Source organism: Oncorhynchus nerka, linkage group LG24 (genome assembly GCF_034236695.1).
Source record: "Oncorhynchus nerka isolate Pitt River linkage group LG24, Oner_Uvic_2.0, whole genome shotgun sequence".
NCBI classification, from domain to species: domain Eukaryota; kingdom Metazoa; phylum Chordata; class Actinopteri; order Salmoniformes; family Salmonidae; genus Oncorhynchus; species Oncorhynchus nerka.
In genome coordinates, this window is record NC_088419.1 from 88324175 (window position 1) to 88344080 (window position 19906).

Below are 19906 nucleotides of genomic sequence, written 5' to 3' on the forward strand. Positions count from 1 at the left end.
GCAGAACTTTAGTAGATAAAGCAGATTGCGTTCTTCATTTCACATGTCACATTATTTGACATTATGAAGCTTAGCACAGTTCCCCAGGACGGTAGAGACAGTCGTGTTTGTTTGTAAAAAGCACAACGGGAGAAAGCGGATGTGTATTGACAGGGATCGCTTTTGATATTGAAAGTCAACAGTGTTTTTTTTTGCTTCAATAGAGTAAATCAGGGACGTACAACTACAGCTTTCCTTCACAGAAAATACATCAGTCCAACACATTCGGCAGAAAATAGCTTCATTTTCATCAGATGATAACAGACTTGGCTGGCAGCCACAAGTAAATGAGTCTACAATCAAAAAGCTAAAACGATGCATGGCCATCATTTCTGTTTATCATAGAAAGAATGTAGCCAGCTACATTTCCTAATATTAAGCTTAAAGTTAATCTTGAATTTCACCGGAGAAAAGTAGGCTGGCTACACATAGAGAAAAAGTGCAGAAGATAAGTAGCAACACATCAGTCAGAGCGCTATCTGCTGACCATTAGTGAATTCTCGTCCCAGCTACTGAAGCACAAAATGAGTCAGATACCGAGCAGAAATTACAATAAGAACCAGTTTAGATCTGTGTTTACGAAACACAGCAAGATTTCTTATGTGTTTTATCTTTTTTTCCTTCGTAAAAAATGATGATGTGTTAATGCACTCCCTACATTTAACTAGCTGGTCTAAGTTACTGAATTCATACGGTAACGAGGCATCATGTTGAGCACGGTTACATGCACACAATAATGCGATTGTGGATAGTCAGGTTATACAATCATTTGTTCAAAATGTTTACATGCTTTGATAAATGCAGAAAATCGCCAATCAAAACTAACTTTTTACCAATGATATTTTTGCAAAGATTTTGATTCTGTCAAGTTTGTATGTGAAAACTATTTACACTTTCAGTTTTTCGGGAACTCACTTCACTCTTTCACTCAGATTGAGCTACCAGCGCTGGCACATACACAGATCAACTACCCCACTGGAACGCTGATTAAACCATGTACGTGTCCTAATCATTTGAAGGATTGATCAGAAAACCAGGTGTTTTAATCGGCGTATGCTCACTTCGGTTATGACCTGAACCCCAATTAAGACTAATGCCATACTCGGCCTACTGCCATAATGAGTTTAATATTGATGTATTACTGTGTATGTAAACATATTCATTGTGTAAGCTTTCTGCCGTGTTTGAGAAGTCATAGGTCTTTGGATGAATTATTTGTACAGCTGCCACTGCTATCTTTTGATATCTTTTTTTCTCCTCTTCGTTCTCAGCCCGTCTGCTTCTCCCCTATGTTCTCCAAGCAGAGCAGGCAGGCCTGTTTCCCTGGCGACTCCAGACTCCACACAGACACAGCGTGTATACATGCTGCTTCAGAGCCAGTACTCTGTTCTTCCTCTAGACAAGCATGCGTCAAAACTTTGTTCATTTGCATAATGTCTTTCGTTCACACTCGCTTGTACATTTCCAAACTCAACAAAAATTACATTTCCGTAGCTCCTACCTATATATGTGGGACTTTATGCCTGTCTTTGCACTCATTAGCATATTTAGCTAGCAGCATCCATGGAAATTCTCTATTACTTGTGCTACTTTTGTTAACATTCTGGTAACAGACGCCAAATGGTGTTTTTTTGACGCCCCCTTGTGTACTAAGCCAGGATGAGAGAAGGACGGTATGACGATGTTAAAATCTGGAAACCACCCAAACCTAGTCATCACCCCTGGGAGCCATCTAACCCTATGTGCGTGTGTGTGTGTATGTGTGTGTGTGCCGTTAACAAGCACAAAATAGCCTCGGTGCTTTTCCTCCATAAGACAACATATATTATCTTCTTTAAGGCAAATACATTATTGCATCTTCTACAATATGAATCAATTCTGTCCTGCATCACCAAAACAAGCGCAGAAAGAAGCAATTAAAATTATGCAGGATGGAAGGAAGTAGTAAACAAGACTTGAAAACACTGACAATCCTCTTAAACTTGTATTTATTTGATCAGATAATGGTTATCTGCTATCATCTTAGCAATGTTTACCATAAGCATTGTTTGGGAGAAATGGATTACATTTAGAAAGTAAACTAGCCAACCCTGACCATAAGATGGGGATGGGGAGTAAAATACATTCTGATAGCAGGTCATTATTGATAAGGCATGTGTTGTTCTGATAGAAGGTCATTATTGATAAGGCATGTGTTGTTCTGATAGCAGGTCATTATTGATAAGGCATGTGTTGTTCTGATAGAAGGTCATTATTGATAAGACATGTGTTGTTCTGATAGAAGGTCATCACTGATAAGGCATGTGTTGTTCTGATAGCAGGTCATTATTGATAAGGCATGTGTTGTTCTAATAGCAGGTCATTATTGATAAGGCATGTGTTGTTCTGATAGCAGGTCATTATTGATAAGGCATGTGTTGTTCTGATAGAAGGTCATATTTGATAAGGCATGTGTTGTTCTGATAGAAGGACATAATTGATAAGGCATGTGTTGTTCTGATAGAAGGTCATTATTGATAAGGCATGTGTTGTTCTGATAGCAGGTCATTATTGATAAGGCATGTTGTAACGGCTTTCTTGTGGAGAAGGAGAGTCGGACCAAAATGCAGCGTGATGATGATTCATGATATTTTAATGAAGGAAAAAACTATACATGAAGAAACTACAAAATAATGAAATGTGAAAACCGAAACAGCCCTATCTGGTGCAAACACAAAGACAGGAACAATCACCCACAAAACACTCAAAGAATATGGCTGCCTAAATATGGTTCCCAATCAGAGACAACGATAAACACCTGCCTCTGATTGAGAACCACTCCAGACAGCCATAGACTTTGCTAGATACCCCCACTAAGCCACACACCCAATACCTAACAAAACCCCAAGACAAAACACACCACAATAAACCCATGTCACACCCCAGCCTGACCAAATAAATAAAGACAAACACAATATACTTTGACCAGGGCGTGACACATGTGTTGTTCTGATAGCAGGTCATTATTGATAAGGCATGTGTTGTTCTGATAGCAGGTCATTATTGATAAGGCATGGGTTGTTCTGATAGCAGGTCATTACTGATAAGGCATGTGTTGTTCTAATAGCAGGTCATTATTGATAAGGCATGTGTTGTTCTGATAGAAGGTCATTATTGATAAGGCATGTGTTGTTCTAATAGCAGGTGATTATCGATAAGGCATGTGTTGTTCTGATAGGTCATTATTGATAAGGCATGTGTTGTTCTGATAGGTCATTATTGATAAGGCATGTGTTGTTCTGATAGAAGGTCATTATTGATAAGGCATGTGTTGTTCTGATAGGTCATTATTGATAAGGCATGTGTTGTTCTGATAGAAGGTCATTATTGATAAGGAATTTATTTCAACTAACAATGCTTCCTCACCGTTGAACTGGTTTTCCATCAGTTACAGACACAGGGAGAAGAGCTGAGAAAGGAAGGCATTGGGGGTGTTAGAATGGTGTGTACAGAATATTCTACTGTAGAGGATTTGGTGTGTAAAAGACAAAAATTGAATATTGACATGGAATATACCAGCCAATCAGTTGGTGGGACAATAGAACTGGAATATACCAGCCAATCAGTTGGTGGGACAATAGAACTGGAATATACCAGCCAATCAGTTGGTGGGACAATAGAACTGGAATATACCAGCCAATCAGTTGGTGGGACAATAGAACTGGAAAATACCAGCCAATCAGTTGGTGGGACAATAGAACTGGAATATACCAGCCAATCAGTTGGTGGGACAATAGAACTGGAATATACCAGCCAATCAGTTGGTGGGACAATAGAACTGGAATATACCAGCCAATCAGTTGGTGGGACAATAGAACTGGAATATACCAGCCAATCAGTTGGTGGGACAATAGAACTGGAATATACCAGCCAATCAGTTGGTGGGACAATAGAACTGGAAAATACCAGCCAATCAGTTGGTGGGACAATAGAACTGGAATATACCAGCCAATCAGTTGGTGGGACAATAGAACTGGAATATACCAGCCAATCAGTTGGTGGGACAATAGAACTGGAATATACCAGCCAATCAGTTGGTGGGACAATAGAACTGGAATATACCAGCCAATCAGTTGGTGGGACAATAGTGAGTCAAACAAATGAGATGATCAGCAAGTCGTGTAATATCCTGTATCTCCTGCATTCTATCACTGTTGTTCATTTCCCCAATCACAACACCACTAAGGTGATTTGATGTGTAAACACAATCACTGTTAAACATAGACATCTCTCCTCCACCCGACTACCACCCGAAAAAAATAAAACACACCAATAAAAAAATCAAAACAAAATAGGTGACTACTAGCTAGCTGTCCCAAGTTGAAGAGTTTTTATAACTAAAATATAAATATAAAATAGAGGACTGATCTTTGGGTTGGTGGTTCAAAGTGTTAGTTAGAACTAATAACTATCACCAGGTACTTCAGGTAGCATTTGGTTTCTCGTCATGGACGGCCCTAACCAGAGAAAGGGGCACCAGGTAGCCTAGCGGTTAAGAGAGTTGAGCCAGTCCCCGAACCGACATCTGTCTATGTGCCCTTGAGCAAAGCACTTTAACCCTAATTGCACCTGAAAATTACTCTGGATAAGAGTGTCTGCTAAATTAACAAAATAAAATGATAATACATTTAAAAAATGGAAATAAAGCTTTAATATTTGAAATTATAACATCATTATTACATTCAACCAAGTACATACATGTATAACCTTGCAGCATCTCTCTACCTCTACCTACCTCTTCACTAGTTCTCTCTTTGCTCTTTGGGGTAAAAGACACCCCCCTCCTAGACATATTCATCACCACATTACCTCACCACCCTGTCAGTACCGGGGTACAAAGTGCAACACAGCAACATTTAACCATCTAAACACTAGATTTCTTCTTCTTCTTTCCGTCTGTATTTTTGATTGGATCTCGATACTACAGCTCTCCAGATAAACTACATCTAACAGGATGTTCTGTTACTAAAATAACTAACAGTACAACACTAAACATTCATATTGCAGATTCCTCTGTGATACAGGCTTTAACTACGTCAGGACCGGGCTTCCCGAGTGATGCAGCGGTCTAAGGCAGGGCCAGGCAGGGCAGGGCAGGGGGCACCATCAGAACATTCTTAGCTGCAGCCATCTTTAAGCTCAATGGGAATAGATACAGGACATATCTGGGACATACAGACAGCACTCCCTTCTCCTAAACAAAAACAACCTTAACAATAAAGAGACCTCGGAACAACTGAACTTCTGAATACATGATTGTGTGAAAGACAACATCGATGTCTGCCTGTCCTTCTGTGGAGGTGAGGCAAGAGAGGAGAGGAGAGGAGGAGAGGAGTGCAGGTCGTAGTGTGTCTCCGGTGAAGACTTAGCTGCCCAGCTGCGTCTGGCGTTGCATGTGTTTGGCAATATCATACACGTATATGATGTCAGCCCTCTTCTCTGGGTCGGGGTTAATACACATATCTACCACCTTTCTCAGCTGGATGGAGAGAGAGAGAGAGAGAGAAAGAGAGAGAGAGAGACGGAGAGAGAGAGAGAGAGAGAGACAGAGTGAGAGAGAGAGAGACAGAGAGAGACGGAGAGAGACAGAGAGAGACGGAGAGAGACACGGAGAGAGAGAGAGAGAGACAGAGAGAGACAGAGTGCGAGAGAGAGAGACAGAGAGAGAGAGAGACAGAGAGAGAGAGAGAGAGAGATATCAGCTATTAGACCGTATCGTGAGACAAAGCATAAAAAGAGCTGTCTGTCGGTTGTGTTAAAAGAACATTCCAGACAAATGAATAAATCTAATGACAGAAACACATTCTTAAATATCTCATTGTCACCCTCCTCCCTTTCCGATTGCAGCTAGCAGGCTACAGGTGTTGTAACTAAATACAGCGGGAGGTGGGGGGGTAATAGTGTGTTAATTACCCCACGGCCTTGTGAATCTACTTTCAGTCAACCTGAGACACACACACACTTGCTCGCACATCGCTAAAATCAGGCACAGACACGCATTGCACACAGACAGACACACACACACACACAGACACACACACAGACACACACAGACACACACACACCCCGGAGGGGAGCGGCTTACTGGAGCGGATAGAGGGGCTGAGAGGTGGAACAGTGACCACCATCATTAAAAAAAGGAATAAAAAAGAAAGAAAGAAAAGAAAGCGCATGTGCGAGGTCGCTATGGTAACCGCCTGCCGACTTCCTGACCGCTGATATGTGGTGCTGGGCTCGGCAAGTCCTCGACATGCAGCGTACGGTGTGTGTGTCAGGGTATGTGTGTGTGTGTGTATGTGTCAGGGTGTGTGTGTGTGTGTGTGTGTGTCAGGGTGTGTGTGTGTGTGTCAGGGTATGTGTGTGTGTGTGTCAGGGTGTGTGTGTGTGTGTGTCAGGGTGTGTACGTGTGTGTCAGGGTGTGTGTGTGTGTGTGTCAGGGTGTGTACGTGTGTGTCAGGGTATGTGTGTGTGTGTATGTGTGTCAGGGTGTGTGTGTGTGTCAGGGTGTGTACGTGTGTGTCAGGCTGTGTGTGTGTGTCAGGGTATGTGTGTGTGTCAGGGTATGTGTGTATATGTGTGTGTATGTCAGGGTGTGTGTGTGTGTGTGTATATATGCGTGTATGTCAGGGTGTGTGTGTGTGTGTGTGTATGTCAGGGTGTGTGTGTGATACAAATGCAGACAGTCTGAGAATTAGTCCCATAGAATGGAGAGAGGAGGATGAGTGATGAAGAGATATGTAAAATATGTAAAATATTTATGTTCCTCTTCACAGCGGCGAGATAAGGGGGGGGGTAGAGGGATGGAGTCAGGTGGAAGGGGGAGAAAGGGGGAAGCGAACGGAGGAGACAGTAAATGACAGAACAAAGATGAGCAGCTGACAGTTTTCTGCCGATGCTTCAGGAGCTTTGTTTACATCCAGACAGGCGCTCCAGGCACCCTCATCCCTCCACCTCCCTCTCTCTCCCTTCCCATCTCTCTCTTTCCTGAATGGGGTGATAGAGGGTGATATGGTGGCTGGGTGGTGGGGAATCATGGGTAGCGCACACACACAACAAGCAATCAGCAGCAGTCTGTAGGTTGGCCATCTATAACCACAGATAGATAGTTCTACATTACATTGTATGCAATGTCTGTGCACAGCCCAGAGACGGCGCCGGAATGGATGGCTGCCATTTTACAGGCCCCTAAACAATTGTGCTATTTTGCGTGTTTTTCTAATTTTTTGCTGCTACCATCTCCTATGACCGAAAAGAGCTTCCCTGTATCAGAACACCGATTACTCACCTCGAAATGGACGAATAGTTTGTATTTAATGAGTCCGACGCGAAGGATATACTGTTTCTCTGAGACCAGGCCCAAATCCCTGTCATTCGAGGGAAGAAAAGACAGGGGCGGAGATCAGGGAGCCTGGTGAGAATTCGTCGGCGACCGCCTCTACCATCTGTTGTATTGGCCAACTTGAGAATAAACTGGCAATCACTGGAGAATAAACTGGATGAGCTCCGTTCAAGACTATCCTACCAATGGGACATTAAAACTGTAATATCGTATGTTTACGATAAATGTTTAACCGAGTCGTGGCTGAACGACAACACAGATAATATACAGTTGGCTGTGTTTTCCATGCATAGGCAGGACAGTACAGCTACGGCCGATAAGATGAGGGGTGGTGGTGTGTGTCTATTGGTCAATCACTGCTGGTGCGCAATGTCGAATATTAAGGTAGTCTCTAGGTATTGCTCCCCTGAGGTCATGATAAACTGTAGACCACACTATCTACCAAGAGAGTTTCCATTTATATTTTTCGTAGCTGTTTATTTACCACCACAAACCGATGCTGGCACAACGACCGCACTCAGCTGTATAAGGCCATAAGCGAACAAGAAAATGCTCATCCAGAAGCGACGCTCCAAGTGGCCAAGGACTTTAATGCAGGCAAACTTAAATCCGTTTGACCTCATTTCTACCAGCATGTCACATGTGCAACAAGAGGGGGGAAAAAAACTCTAGACCACCTTTACTCCACACACAGAGACGCATACAAAAGCTCTCCCTCGCCCTCCATTTGGAAAATCTGACCATAATTATATCCCCCTGATTCCTGCTTACAAGTGAAAACTAAAACAGGAAGTACCAGTGACTCAATCAATACGGAAGTGGTCCGATGTTGCAAATGCTACAGGACTGTTTTGCACAGACTGTAATATGTTCCGGGATTCCTCCAATGGCATTGAGGAATACACCACATCAGTCACCGGCTTCATCAATAAGTGCATCGATGACATCATTCCCACAGTGACCGTACGTACATATCCCAACCAGAAGGATTACAACATCCGCACCGAGCTAAAGGCTAGAGCTGATGCTTTTAAGGAGAGGGGCACTAATCTGGACACAATAAGAAATCCCGCTATGCCCTCAGATGAACCATCAACAGGCAAAGCCTCAATACAGGACTAAGATTGCATCCTACTACACCGGCTCTGATGCTCATTGGACGTGGCAGGGCTTGCAAACTATTACAGACTACAAAGGGAAACACAGCCACGAGCTGCCCATTGTCACAAGCCTACAAGTTGGGCTAATTGCCTTTTATGCTCGCTTCAAGGCAAGCAAAACTGAAGCATTCATGAGAGCACCAGCTGTTTTGGACAGCGGTGTGATCATGCTCTCCATGGGGCCGATGAGAGCAAGACCTTTAAACAGGTCAACATTCACAAGGCCTTGAGGCCATACGGATTACCAGAACGTTTACTCAGAGCATGCGCGGACCAACTGGTAAGTGTCTTCACTGACATTTTCAACCTCTCCTTGACTGAGTTTGTAATACCTACACGTTTCAAGCAGACCACCATAGTCCCTGTGCCCAAGAAAGCGAAGGTTACCTGCCTAAATGATTACCGCCCTGTTGCACTCATGTCGGTAGCCATGAAGTGCTTTGAAAGGCGTGCTTTGAAAGGCTGGTCATGGATCACATCAACAGCATTCTCCCGGATACCCTAGACGACTCCAATTCACATACCACCCAAACAGATCCACAGATGACGCAATCTCATTCCACACTGCCCTTTCCCTCCTGGACAAAAGGAACACCTACGTGAGAATGCTGTTCATTGACTACAGCTCAGCGTTCAGCAACATAGTGCCCTCAAAGCTCATCACTAAGCTAAGGACCCTTGGACTAAACAGCTCCCTCTGCAACTGGATCCTGGACTTCCTGACAGGCCACCCCACATCTGCCACGCTGATCCTCAACACGGGGGCCCCTCAGGGGTGTGTGCTCAGTCCCCTCATGTGTTCACTGTTCACCCATGACTGCATGGCCAAGCACGACTCCAACATCATCATTAAGTTTGCTGACGACACAACTGTGGTAGGTCTGATCACCGACAACGATGAGACAAACACACTATAGGCAGGAGGTCAGACGTGGCAGTGTGGTGCCAGGACAACAACCTCTCCCTCAATGTGAGCAAGACTAAGGAGATGATAGTGGACTACAAGAAAAGGAGGGCTGAACAAACCCCCATTCATATCGGCAGGGCTGTAGTGGAGCGGGTTGAGAGCTTCAAGTTCCCTGGTGTCCAAATCCCCAACAATCTATCATAGTCTAAACACACCAAGACAGTCGTGAAGACGGCACGACAAAACCTTTTCCCCCTCAGGAGACTGAAATGATTTGGCATTGGTCCCCAGATGCTCAAAAGGTTCTACAGCTGCATCATTGAGAGCATCCTGACTGGTTGCATCACCGCCTGGTATGGCAACTGCTCAGCATCCGAACATAAGGCTTTACAGAGGGTAGTGGGTACTGCCCAGTACTTAACTGGTGCCAAGCTTCCTGCCATCCAGGACCTATATACTAGGTGATGTCAGAGGAAGGCCCAAAAAGTGGTCAAAGACTATAGACTGTTTTCTCTGCTCCCGCACGGCAAGCGGTACCTGAGCGCCAAGTCTAGGACCAAAAGCCTCCTTAACAGCTTCTACCCCAAGCCATAAGACTGCTGAACAATTAATCAAATGGCCACCCGGACTATTTACATTGACTCCCCCCCCCCCCCATTGTTTTTACACTGATTCAACTCACTGTTATTATCTATGCATAGTCACTGTACCCCTACCAACATGTACAAATATCCTTGACTAACCTGTACCACCGCACACCGACTTGCTACTGGTTCCCTGTTTTTGTTATTTTGTGTTAGTATTTACTTTATTTTATACTTAAGTTTATTTAGTAAATGTTTTCTTAACACTATTTCTTGAACTGCATTTTTGGTTAAGGTATGTAAGCATTTCACAAACACCTGTTGTATTTGACGCATGTGACAAATACAATTTGATTTGAAAACACATGCACAACTACAACTGAAGGATATTTCAGATTCAGATTCAGCCCCAATGTCAGTTCTTGCCTAGAGGCTTTTAATAGAATATGATCACTTACAAGTTGCAGTTTTGGCTAACCCATAGTAATGTTCCATACTTTCCCATTGGTTTGGGATGAGGCCTGCAGATGTATTTTAATGTATGTAGTGGGCTATACTACTGATTCCAGGGTCAACGAGTGAGATTTTGGGGTGAGAGATGGAGAGAAGGTGAAAGAGTGTAAAGTGAGAGTTGGAGAAGTACCTCTTCAGAGTAGTGGTCGGATGGAAGTGGAGGGTAGTCACACTGCTCTATCTTCTTACAAAGAGAGTACAGGTTCATCTTATCACCGTAGAACGGGCTCTGGAGAGCTGCCATCTGAGGGAAGAAGAGAGACATTTAGTTAAGGATCCAGGCTGTATCACATCTGGCCGTGATTGGGAGTCCTATAGGGCAGCGCACAATTGGCCCAGTGTCGTCCAAACCCAGGGTAGGCCGTCATTGTAAATATTAATTTGTTCCTAACTGAATTGCCTGGTTAAATAAAGGTTACATGAAAAACATTTAATGAAAAAAAAATACCCAAATACACACAATTCTCTGGAGGACAAAGAAAAGACTTCATCTGAATGTGGCCTTCTCGATGTACACAGTGTACCAAAAAATAGGAACACCTGCACTTTCCCTGGCATACTGACCTCGTGAATCCAGGTGAAATGTATTATTCCTTATATTATTCCTTATTGATGTCAATAAGGGATCTACACTTCAATCAGTGTAGATGAAGGGGAGGAGACAGGTTAAATAAGGATGTTTAAGTCTTGAGACAATTGAGACATGGATTGTGTGTGTGGGCCATTCAGAGGGTAAATGGGCAAGACAAAATGTGTAAGTGCCTTTGAACAGGGTATGGTAGTAGGTGCCAGGTACACTGGTTTGTGTCAAGAACTGCAACGCTAGTGGGTTTTTCATGCTCAACAGTTTCCTGTGTGTATCATGAATGGTCCACCACCCAAAGGACATCCAGCTAACTGGACAACTGTGGGAAGCATTAGAGTCAACATGGGCCAGCATCCCTGTGGAACCCTTTCAACACCTTGTAGAGTCCATGACCTGATGAATTGAGGCTGTTCTGAGGGCAAAAGGGGGTGCAACTCAATACTAGGAAGGTGTTCCTAATGTTTTGTACACTCAGTGTATGTGTGACCACTGGACTGAAGTCTGTGTATGTGTGAGATAGAGAATGGTTGGATTTCAAATCAACTGAACCAAAAAATGTAATCGCAGGAAGTTTATTTTTGGTTGTTTGTTTCCCTCCAGTTGACTGGTTTTCTCCTGCTCCGTTTCTCTATTAAAACTAAGAGGAGAAAGGAGGGAGAAGGGGGGATATCTCAGTTAGGTGGAACAGAGAGGCCCCTTCTCTGAAAAAGGCAGGCAGGCGAGCGTAGCCACAGAGAAGAGGAAGAGTGGAGGAGGAGGAGGAGGAGGGAAGGAGGGCGAGTGGGTAAAGGAGGATATAGGGAGAGTGGAGGAGGAGGGAAGGAGGGCGAGTGGGTAAAGGAGGATATAGGGAGAGTGGAGAAAGGTGGGAGTAGGTAGAGGAGTGAGAGGCAGACATTAGCTGAAGCAGCCATCGAGACTGGTGTCACTTTTCTTCCAGATGTTCCATTATCTCTCCCCTTTTCTCTCTCTCTTCCTCACACCATCTTTATCATTTACCAGCGCTTAATCAAGCAACCAAGGGGTTGCCTAGCAACGAGGGGAGGATAGGAAAGGAGACACATTGCTTCCATCGAAGCAGTTATTCAACCCCTCTCTCCATCCCTCCATCTAACAGTGGGTGTTGGACATGGTTAAGACAGCCTCTGTCACGTCAGCCAATAAGAAGTTAGGATGATGGTGCTAGAATACCCCCCCCACACTGCATCATCGTTTACACACACTATTGTAGCACACTGTGTGTGTGTGGCAGGGGGAGAGGTAGGGTTCTGGCATGTATTCCTTGGAGAGAGAGAGGCCAGGGGGGAGTGAGAGAGAGAGACCAGGAGACCAGAGAGAGAGAGAAAGAGAGAGCGAGAAAGAGAGACAGAGAGAGAAAGAGAGAGAGACCAGGAGATAGAGAGAGAGAGAAAGAGAGAGAGAAAGAGAGAGAAAGATAGAGAAAGATAGAGAGAGAGAAAGAGAGAGAAAGAGAGAGAGAAAGAGAGAGAGAAAGAGAGAGAGAAAGAGAGAGAAAGAGAGAGAGAAAGAGAGAGAGAAAGAGAGAGAGAGAAAGATAAAGAGAGAGAGAGACCAGGAGAGAGAGAGAGAGAGATTGTAGGGGTAGGCAGACAGCAGCTGTGGCCAGTAAAGGGTTGTACCATTGTATTTTCATGCATCTTCTGCTTTTGACAGAAGAAAAATGTCAACTGTCCTGTTTGTATTTGGGAGTTTTTGCACTATTCATCTGGTTCATTAGGGTCTGTTACTACTGGCCCCTGACAGCTGCCGGCCCTGCACACACACAGGGCCCCCCCACTCTCTCAGACTCACTGCAGGCTGGGCGTCATGGCGATAGGCGAGATGACTGACTCACTCTATGACCTCTAGGACCTGTGTGTGGGCTCATTGGTATTCCAGGGTTTGTTGCCGCACACGCACGCCTGCTGTCTGTCTGAGGGACTGCTGGTGGCATGCACACACACACACCTCACTTTTTTCTCTTGCTGGTTGTCTGCCTCCTCCTCGCCCATCTAGCACGGTCGCTGTGCAGTGTCTGTGTTCTTCTCTACAGTTCAGTCTGAGTTAGCATGAGGCCCTGGCCATGTTAAGGAGGACGTATGTTAGGTCTATAGTCGTGGCCACAAGTTTTGAAAATTACACAGATATACATTTTCACAAAGTCTGCTGCCACAGTTTGTATGATGGCAATTTGCATATACTCCAGAATGTTATGAAGAGTGATCAGATGAATTGCAATTAATTGCAAAGTCCCTCTTTGCCATGCAAATGAACTGAATCCCCAAAAAACATTTGCATTGCATTTCAGCCCTGCCACAAAAGGACCAGCTGACATCATGTCAGTGATTCTCTCATTAAAACAGGTGTGAGTGTTGATGAGGACAGGACTGGAGATCACTCTGTCATGCTGAATGAGTTCAAATAACAGACTGGAAGCTTCAAAAGGAGGGTGGTACTTGGAATCATTGTTCTTCCTCTGTCAAACATGGTTACCTGCAAGGAAACATGTGCCTTCATCATTGCTTTGCACAAAAAGGGCTTCACATGCAAGGATATTGCTGCCAGTAAGATTGCACCTAAATCAACCATTTATCGGATCATCAAGAACTTCAAGGAGAGCGGTTCAATTGTTGTGAAGAAGGCTTTAGGGCGCACAAGAAAGTCCAGCAAGTGCCAGGACCATCTCCTAAAGTTGATTCAGCTGCGGGATCGGGGCACCACCAGTACAGAGCTTGCTCAGGAATGGCAGCAGGCAGGTGTGAGTGCATCTGCATGCACAGTGAGGCGAAGACTTTTGGAGGATGGCCTGGTGTCAAGAAGGGCAGCAAAGAAGCCACTTCTCTCCAGGAAAAACATCAGGGATAGACTAATTTTCTGCAAAAGGTACAGGGATTGGACTTCTGAGGACTGGGGTAAAGTAATTTTCTCTGATGAATCCCCTTTCATCCGGAAACAAGCTTGTCCGGAGAAGACAAGGTGAGCGCTATCATCAGTCCTGTGTCATGCCAACAGTAAAGCATCCTGAGACCATTCATGTGTGGGGTTGCTTCTCAGCCAAGGGAATGGGCTCACTCACAATTTTGCCTAAGAACACAGCCATGAATAAAGAACGGTACCAACACATCCTCTGAGAGCAACTTCTCCCAACCATCCAGGAATAGTTTGGTGACGAACAATGCCTTTTCCAGCATGATGGAGCACCTTGCCATAAGGCAAAGTGGTAAGTAAGTGGCTCGGGGAACCAAACATCGATATTTTGGGTTCATGGCCAGGAAACTCCCCAGACCTTAATCCCATTGAGAACTTGTGGGGCGGGTGGACACACAAAAACCCACAAATTCTGACAAACTCCAAGCATTGATTATGCAAGAATGGGCAGCCATCAGTCAGGATGTGGTCCAGAAGTTAATTGACAGCATGCCAGGGCGGATTGCATGCCAGGGCGGACACTTATGAAATGCTTGTAATTATACTTCAGTATTCTATAGTAACATCTGACAAAATATCTAAAGACACTGAAGCAGCAAACTTTGTGTCATTCTCAAAAGTTTTGGCCACGACTGTAGGCAGCTACAAAAAATACAGATGAAAACTCTCTAGGTAGATAGTGTGGTCTACAGCATATCATGAGATACTCTACCTCAGGTGAGCAAAACCCGAGACTTCCTTAGATATCGTGCAGCAGCTGTTATTTGCAAAAATACATAGTCCGTGCCCGAGAACACTAAGGTAACCTGCCTAAATGACTGCCAACCCATAGCACTCACGTCTGTAGCCATGAAGTGCTTTGAACGGCTGGTCATGACTCTAATCAACACCATTGTCCCAGAAACCCTAGACCCATTCCAATTTGCATACCACCCCAACAGATCCACAGATGATGCAATCTCTATTGCACTCCACACTGCCCTCTCCCACCTGGACAAAAGGAACACCTATGTGAGAATGCTGTTCATTGACAACAGCTCAGCGTTCAACACCATAGTGCCCTCAAAGCTCATCAATAACCTAAGGATCCTGGGACTAAACACCTCCCTCTGGAGGTGACGGGCCTGACGGGCCGCCACAGGTGGTAAGGGTAGATAACAACACATCCGCCACGCTGATCCTCAACACGGGGGCCCCTCAGGGGTGCGTGCTCAGTCCCCTCCTGTACTCACTGTTCACTCATAACTTCATGGCCAGGTACGACTCCAACACCATCATTAAGTTTGCCGATGACACAACTGTGGTAGGCCTGATCACCGATAACGACGAGACAGTCTATAGGGAGGTCAGAGACCTGTGGTGCCAGGACAACAACTTCTTTCTCAACATGATCAAGACGAAGGAGATGATTGTGGACTACATGAAAAAGAGGACAGAGCACGCCCCCATTCTCATTGACACGGCTGTAGTGGAGCAGGTTGAGCGCTTCAAGTTCCTTGGTGTCCACATCACCAACAAACTAACATGGTCCAAGCACGTCAACACAGTCATGAAGAGGGCACGAACAACACCTTTTCCCCCTCAGGAGACTGAAAAGATTTGGCATGGGTCCTCAGATCCTCAAAAGGTTCTACAGCTGCACCGTCGAGACCACCCCCCCTCCGTTTACACCACTGCTACTCTCTGTTGTTATCATCTATACATAGTCACTTAATAATTATACCTACATGTACATATTACCTCAATTAACCGGTATCCCCCTGAATATTGCTATTGTTATTTTACTGCTGCTCTTTAAATACTTGCTACTTTATTTCTTATTCATATTCATATTATTTTTTTTATTTTATTAAACTGCATTGTTGGTTAGGGGCTCATAAGTAAGCATTTCACTGTAAGGTCTACACCTGTTGTATTTGGCACATGTCACTAATAAAATGTGATTTGATTTAATGATAATGCAGAGGATTTTCCCAAGGTTGCTGTTGACATTAGTTATTGGGGTCAAATTTGTCTCCACTTTTGTGGATTGGGGTTATCAGTGCTTGGTTCCAAATATTGGGGAAGATGCCAGAGCTGAGGATGATGTTAAAGAGTTTAAGTATAGCCAATTGGAATTTGTGGTCTGTATATTTTATAATGTCATGTAGGATACCATCAACACCACATGCCTTTTTGGGTTAGAAGGTTTATATTTTGTCCTGTAGTTCATGTAATGTAATTGGAGATACCAGTGGGTTCTGGTAGTCTTTTGGGGAGGCTGGGTAGCCTAGTGGTTAAAGCGTTAGACTAGTAACCGGAAGTTTGCAAGTTCAAACCCCCGAGCTGACAAGGTACAAATCTGTCGTTCTGCCCCTGAACAGGAAGTTAACCCACTGTTCCTAGGCCGTCATTGAACATAATAATTTGTTCTTAACTGACTTGCCAAGTTAAATATATGTTAAAAAAATAATTGCTGATTCTAAAAATGTTTGTTCATTGTTATAGAGCAAAGAAGACATCTCCATTTTGGATAGATAACTCTTCGTGTTGTTGTTTGTTTAGAGAGTTCTAATTTCCCCAGAAGTGGTTAGATTATATCTATTCTTCAATGACATTGAGCTGATTTCTGTCTTGCTGTTTCCGTTGTTCTGTATTGCTTTAGTGAATCACCAGTGAAGGCGGAGGCTCAGGTTCTGTGTCTCTATGTTTTTGCTTGGATTTGTTTCTCAATTTCTTAAGTTTTTGCATTTTCATCAAACTATTTGTCATTGTTGTTAATTTTCTAAGGTTGTCTGCTTGACATTTTTAGATTTCGTAGGGAAGCTGAGAGGTCAAATATAGTGTTTAGGTTTCCAAACTGCCAAGTTTACACCTTCACTATTACGGTGAAATATTTTGTCCAGGAAGTTGTCTAAAAGGGATTGAATTTGTTGTTTCCAAAATGTTTTTTTGGTAGGTTTACACACTACTTTCCATCCATCTATAACATGTATTTTAATATTGTGCAGATCCTTTGACTTTGATGCCTAATGAATATTGCTCTCTCTCTCCCTCTCGCTCGCTCTCCCTCCCCTGTTGTATAAAACAGCCTTTCAGGTAGAATCAGCCCTCCCTCCCCTGTTGTATAGAACAGCCTTTCAGATAGAATCAGCCCTCCCCTGTTGTAGAGAACAGCCTTTCAGATGGAATCAGCCCTCCCCTGTTGTAGAGAACAGCCTCTCAGATAGAATCAGCCCTCCCCTGTTGTAGAGAACAGCCTCTCAGATAGAATCAGCCCTCCCTCCCCTGTTGTAGAGAACAGCCTTTCAGATGGAATCAGCCCTCCCTCCCCTGTTGTAGAGAACAGCCTCTCAGATAGAATCAGCCCTCCCTCCCCTGTTGTATAGAACAGCCTTTCAGATAGAATCAGCCCTCCCCTGTTGTAGAGAACAGCCTCTCAGATAGAATCAGCCCTCCCTCCCCTGTTGTAGAGAACAGCCTCTCAGATGGAATCAGCCCTCCCCTGTTGTATAGAACAGCCTTTCAGAAGGAATCAGCCCTCTCTCCCCTGTTGTATAGAACAGCCTTTCAGATGGAATCAGCCCTCCCTCCCCTGTTGTAGAGAACAGCCTTTCAGATGGAATCAGCCCTCCCTCCCCTGTTGTAGAGAACAGCCTCTCAGATGGAATCAGCCCTCCCCTGTTGTAGAGAACAGCCTCTCAGATAGAATCAGCCCTCCCTCCCCTGTTGTAGAGAACAGCCTTTCAGATGGAATCAGCCCTCCCCTGTTGTATAGAACAGCCTTTCAGATGGAATCAGCCCTCCCCTGTTGTATAGAACAGCCTTTCAGATGGAATCAGCCCTCCCTCCCCTGTTGTATAGAACAGCCTCTCAGATAGAATCAGCCCTCCCTCCCCTGTTGTAGAGAACAGCCTTTCAGATGGAATCAGCCCTCCCCTGTTGTATAGAACAGCCTTTCAGATGGAATCAGCCCTCCCCTGTTGTATAGAACAGCCTTTCCAATGGAATCAGCCCTCCCTCCCCTGTTGTATAGAACAGCCTTTCAGATAGAATCAGCCCTCCCCTGTTGTATAGAACAGCCTATCAGATAGAATCAGCCCTCCCTCCCCTGTTGTAGAGAACAGCCTTTCAGATAGAATCAGCCCTCCCTCCCCTGTTGTAGAGAACAGCCTCTCAGATAGAATCAGCCCTCCCTCCCCTGTTGTATAGAACAGCCTTTCAGATAGAATCAGCCCTCCCTCCCCTGTTGTATAGAACAGCCTCTCAGATGGAATCAGCCCTCCCCTGTTGTATAGAACAGCCTTTCAGATGGAATCAGCCCTCCCTCCCCTGTTGTATAGAACAGCCTTTCAGATAGAATCAGCCCTCCCTCCCCTGTTGTATAGAACAGCCTTTCAGATAGAATCAGCCCTCCCTCCCCTGTTGTATAGAACAGCCTTTCAGATAGAATCAGCCCTCCCTCCCCTGTTGTATAGAACAGCCTCTCAGATAGAATCAGCCCTCCCCTGTTGTATAGAACAGCCTCTCAGATGGAATCAGCCCTCCCCTGTTGTATAGAACAGCCTCTCAGATGGAATCAGCCCTCCCTCCCCTGTTGTATAGAACAGCCTCTCAGATGGAATCAGCCCTCCCTCCCCTGTTGTATAGAACAGCCTCTCAGATGGAATCAGCCCTCCCCTGTTGTATAGAACAGCCTCTCAGATGGAATCAGCCCTCCCTCCCCTGTTGTATAGAACAGCCTCTCAGATGGAATCAGCCCTCCCCTGTTGTATAGAACAGCCTTTCAGATGGAATCAGCCCTCCCCCTTTCTTTCTTCAGTCTTAGCGCATGACAAATTATGAGGGAAAACAAAGTTAGACGCTATTTTATGTCTGTTAATGTGATATAATGTGCTGTATTAATTCATGCCGACCTAAGAGAGAGAGTGTGTGTAGGCACATACACACAAATTAATTCACTAAGCTATCACATTAAACTATGACAGTAGGGTCAGCAGTAGGAAGAGAAGGCACCAAGGTAATGCTCAGTGGATAACACTGGCATACTATGTGACACATTTTTAATTAGATGTTAAAAGTGTGAAATGAACTAAAAATGTAAGCGTTTTCACAGCAGAGCTACAGTATACAGATGCCTTTAAGGACGCATGTTCTCATCTTTTATTATAAGGTCAAACATCCAGGGGCATTAAGCTATATATGGTTATAAAGCTATAGGGGTATTAAGCTATATACGGTTATAAAGCTATAGGGGTATTAAGCTATATACGGTTATAAAGCTATACATGGTTATAAAGCTATAGGGGTATTAAGCTATATACGGTTATAAAGCTATAGGGGTATTAAGCTATATCCGGTTATAAAGCTATACATGGTTATAAAGCTATAGGGGTATTAAGCTATATACGGTTATAAAGCTATAGGGGTATTAAGCTATACATGGTTATAAAGCTATACATGGTTATAAAGCTATAGGGGTATTAAGCTATTTAGGGGAATACAGCTATATAGGGGAATACAGCTATATAGGGGAATACAGCTATATAGGGGAATACAGCTATATAGGGGAATACAGCTATATAGGGGAATACAGCTATATAGGGGAATACAGCTATATAGGGGAATAAAGCTATATAGGGGAATACAGCTATATAGGGGAATACAGCTATATAGGGGAATACAGCTATATAGGGGAATACAGCTATATAGGGGAATACAGCTATATAGGGGAATACAGCTATATAGGGGAATACAGCTATATAGGGGAATGCAGCTATATAGGGGAATGTAGGGGAATACAGCTATATAGGGGAATACAGCTATATAGGG

General features: G+C 44.2%; 1 protein-coding gene across 4 annotated transcripts in view; it reads right to left on the reverse strand.

Moving 5' to 3' along the window:
• Positions 1–2653: 2653 nt before the first annotated feature.
• Positions 2654–19906, reverse strand: part of LOC115108783 (serine/threonine-protein kinase Nek7) — a 151991-nt gene continuing 134738 nt past the window's right edge. For all 4 annotated transcript variants that reach the window (XM_065009253.1, XM_065009254.1, XM_065009255.1 and 1 more), the window contains 2 exons: positions 10712–10825; positions 2654–5557 (listed from right to left, as the gene is read on the reverse strand). In XM_065009253.1, coding sequence (XP_064865325.1) covers positions 5444–5557; positions 10712–10825 — 228 coding nt within the window. In that variant the 3' untranslated portion in view covers positions 2654–5443. The remainder of the gene's footprint in view (positions 5558–10711; positions 10826–19906) is intronic.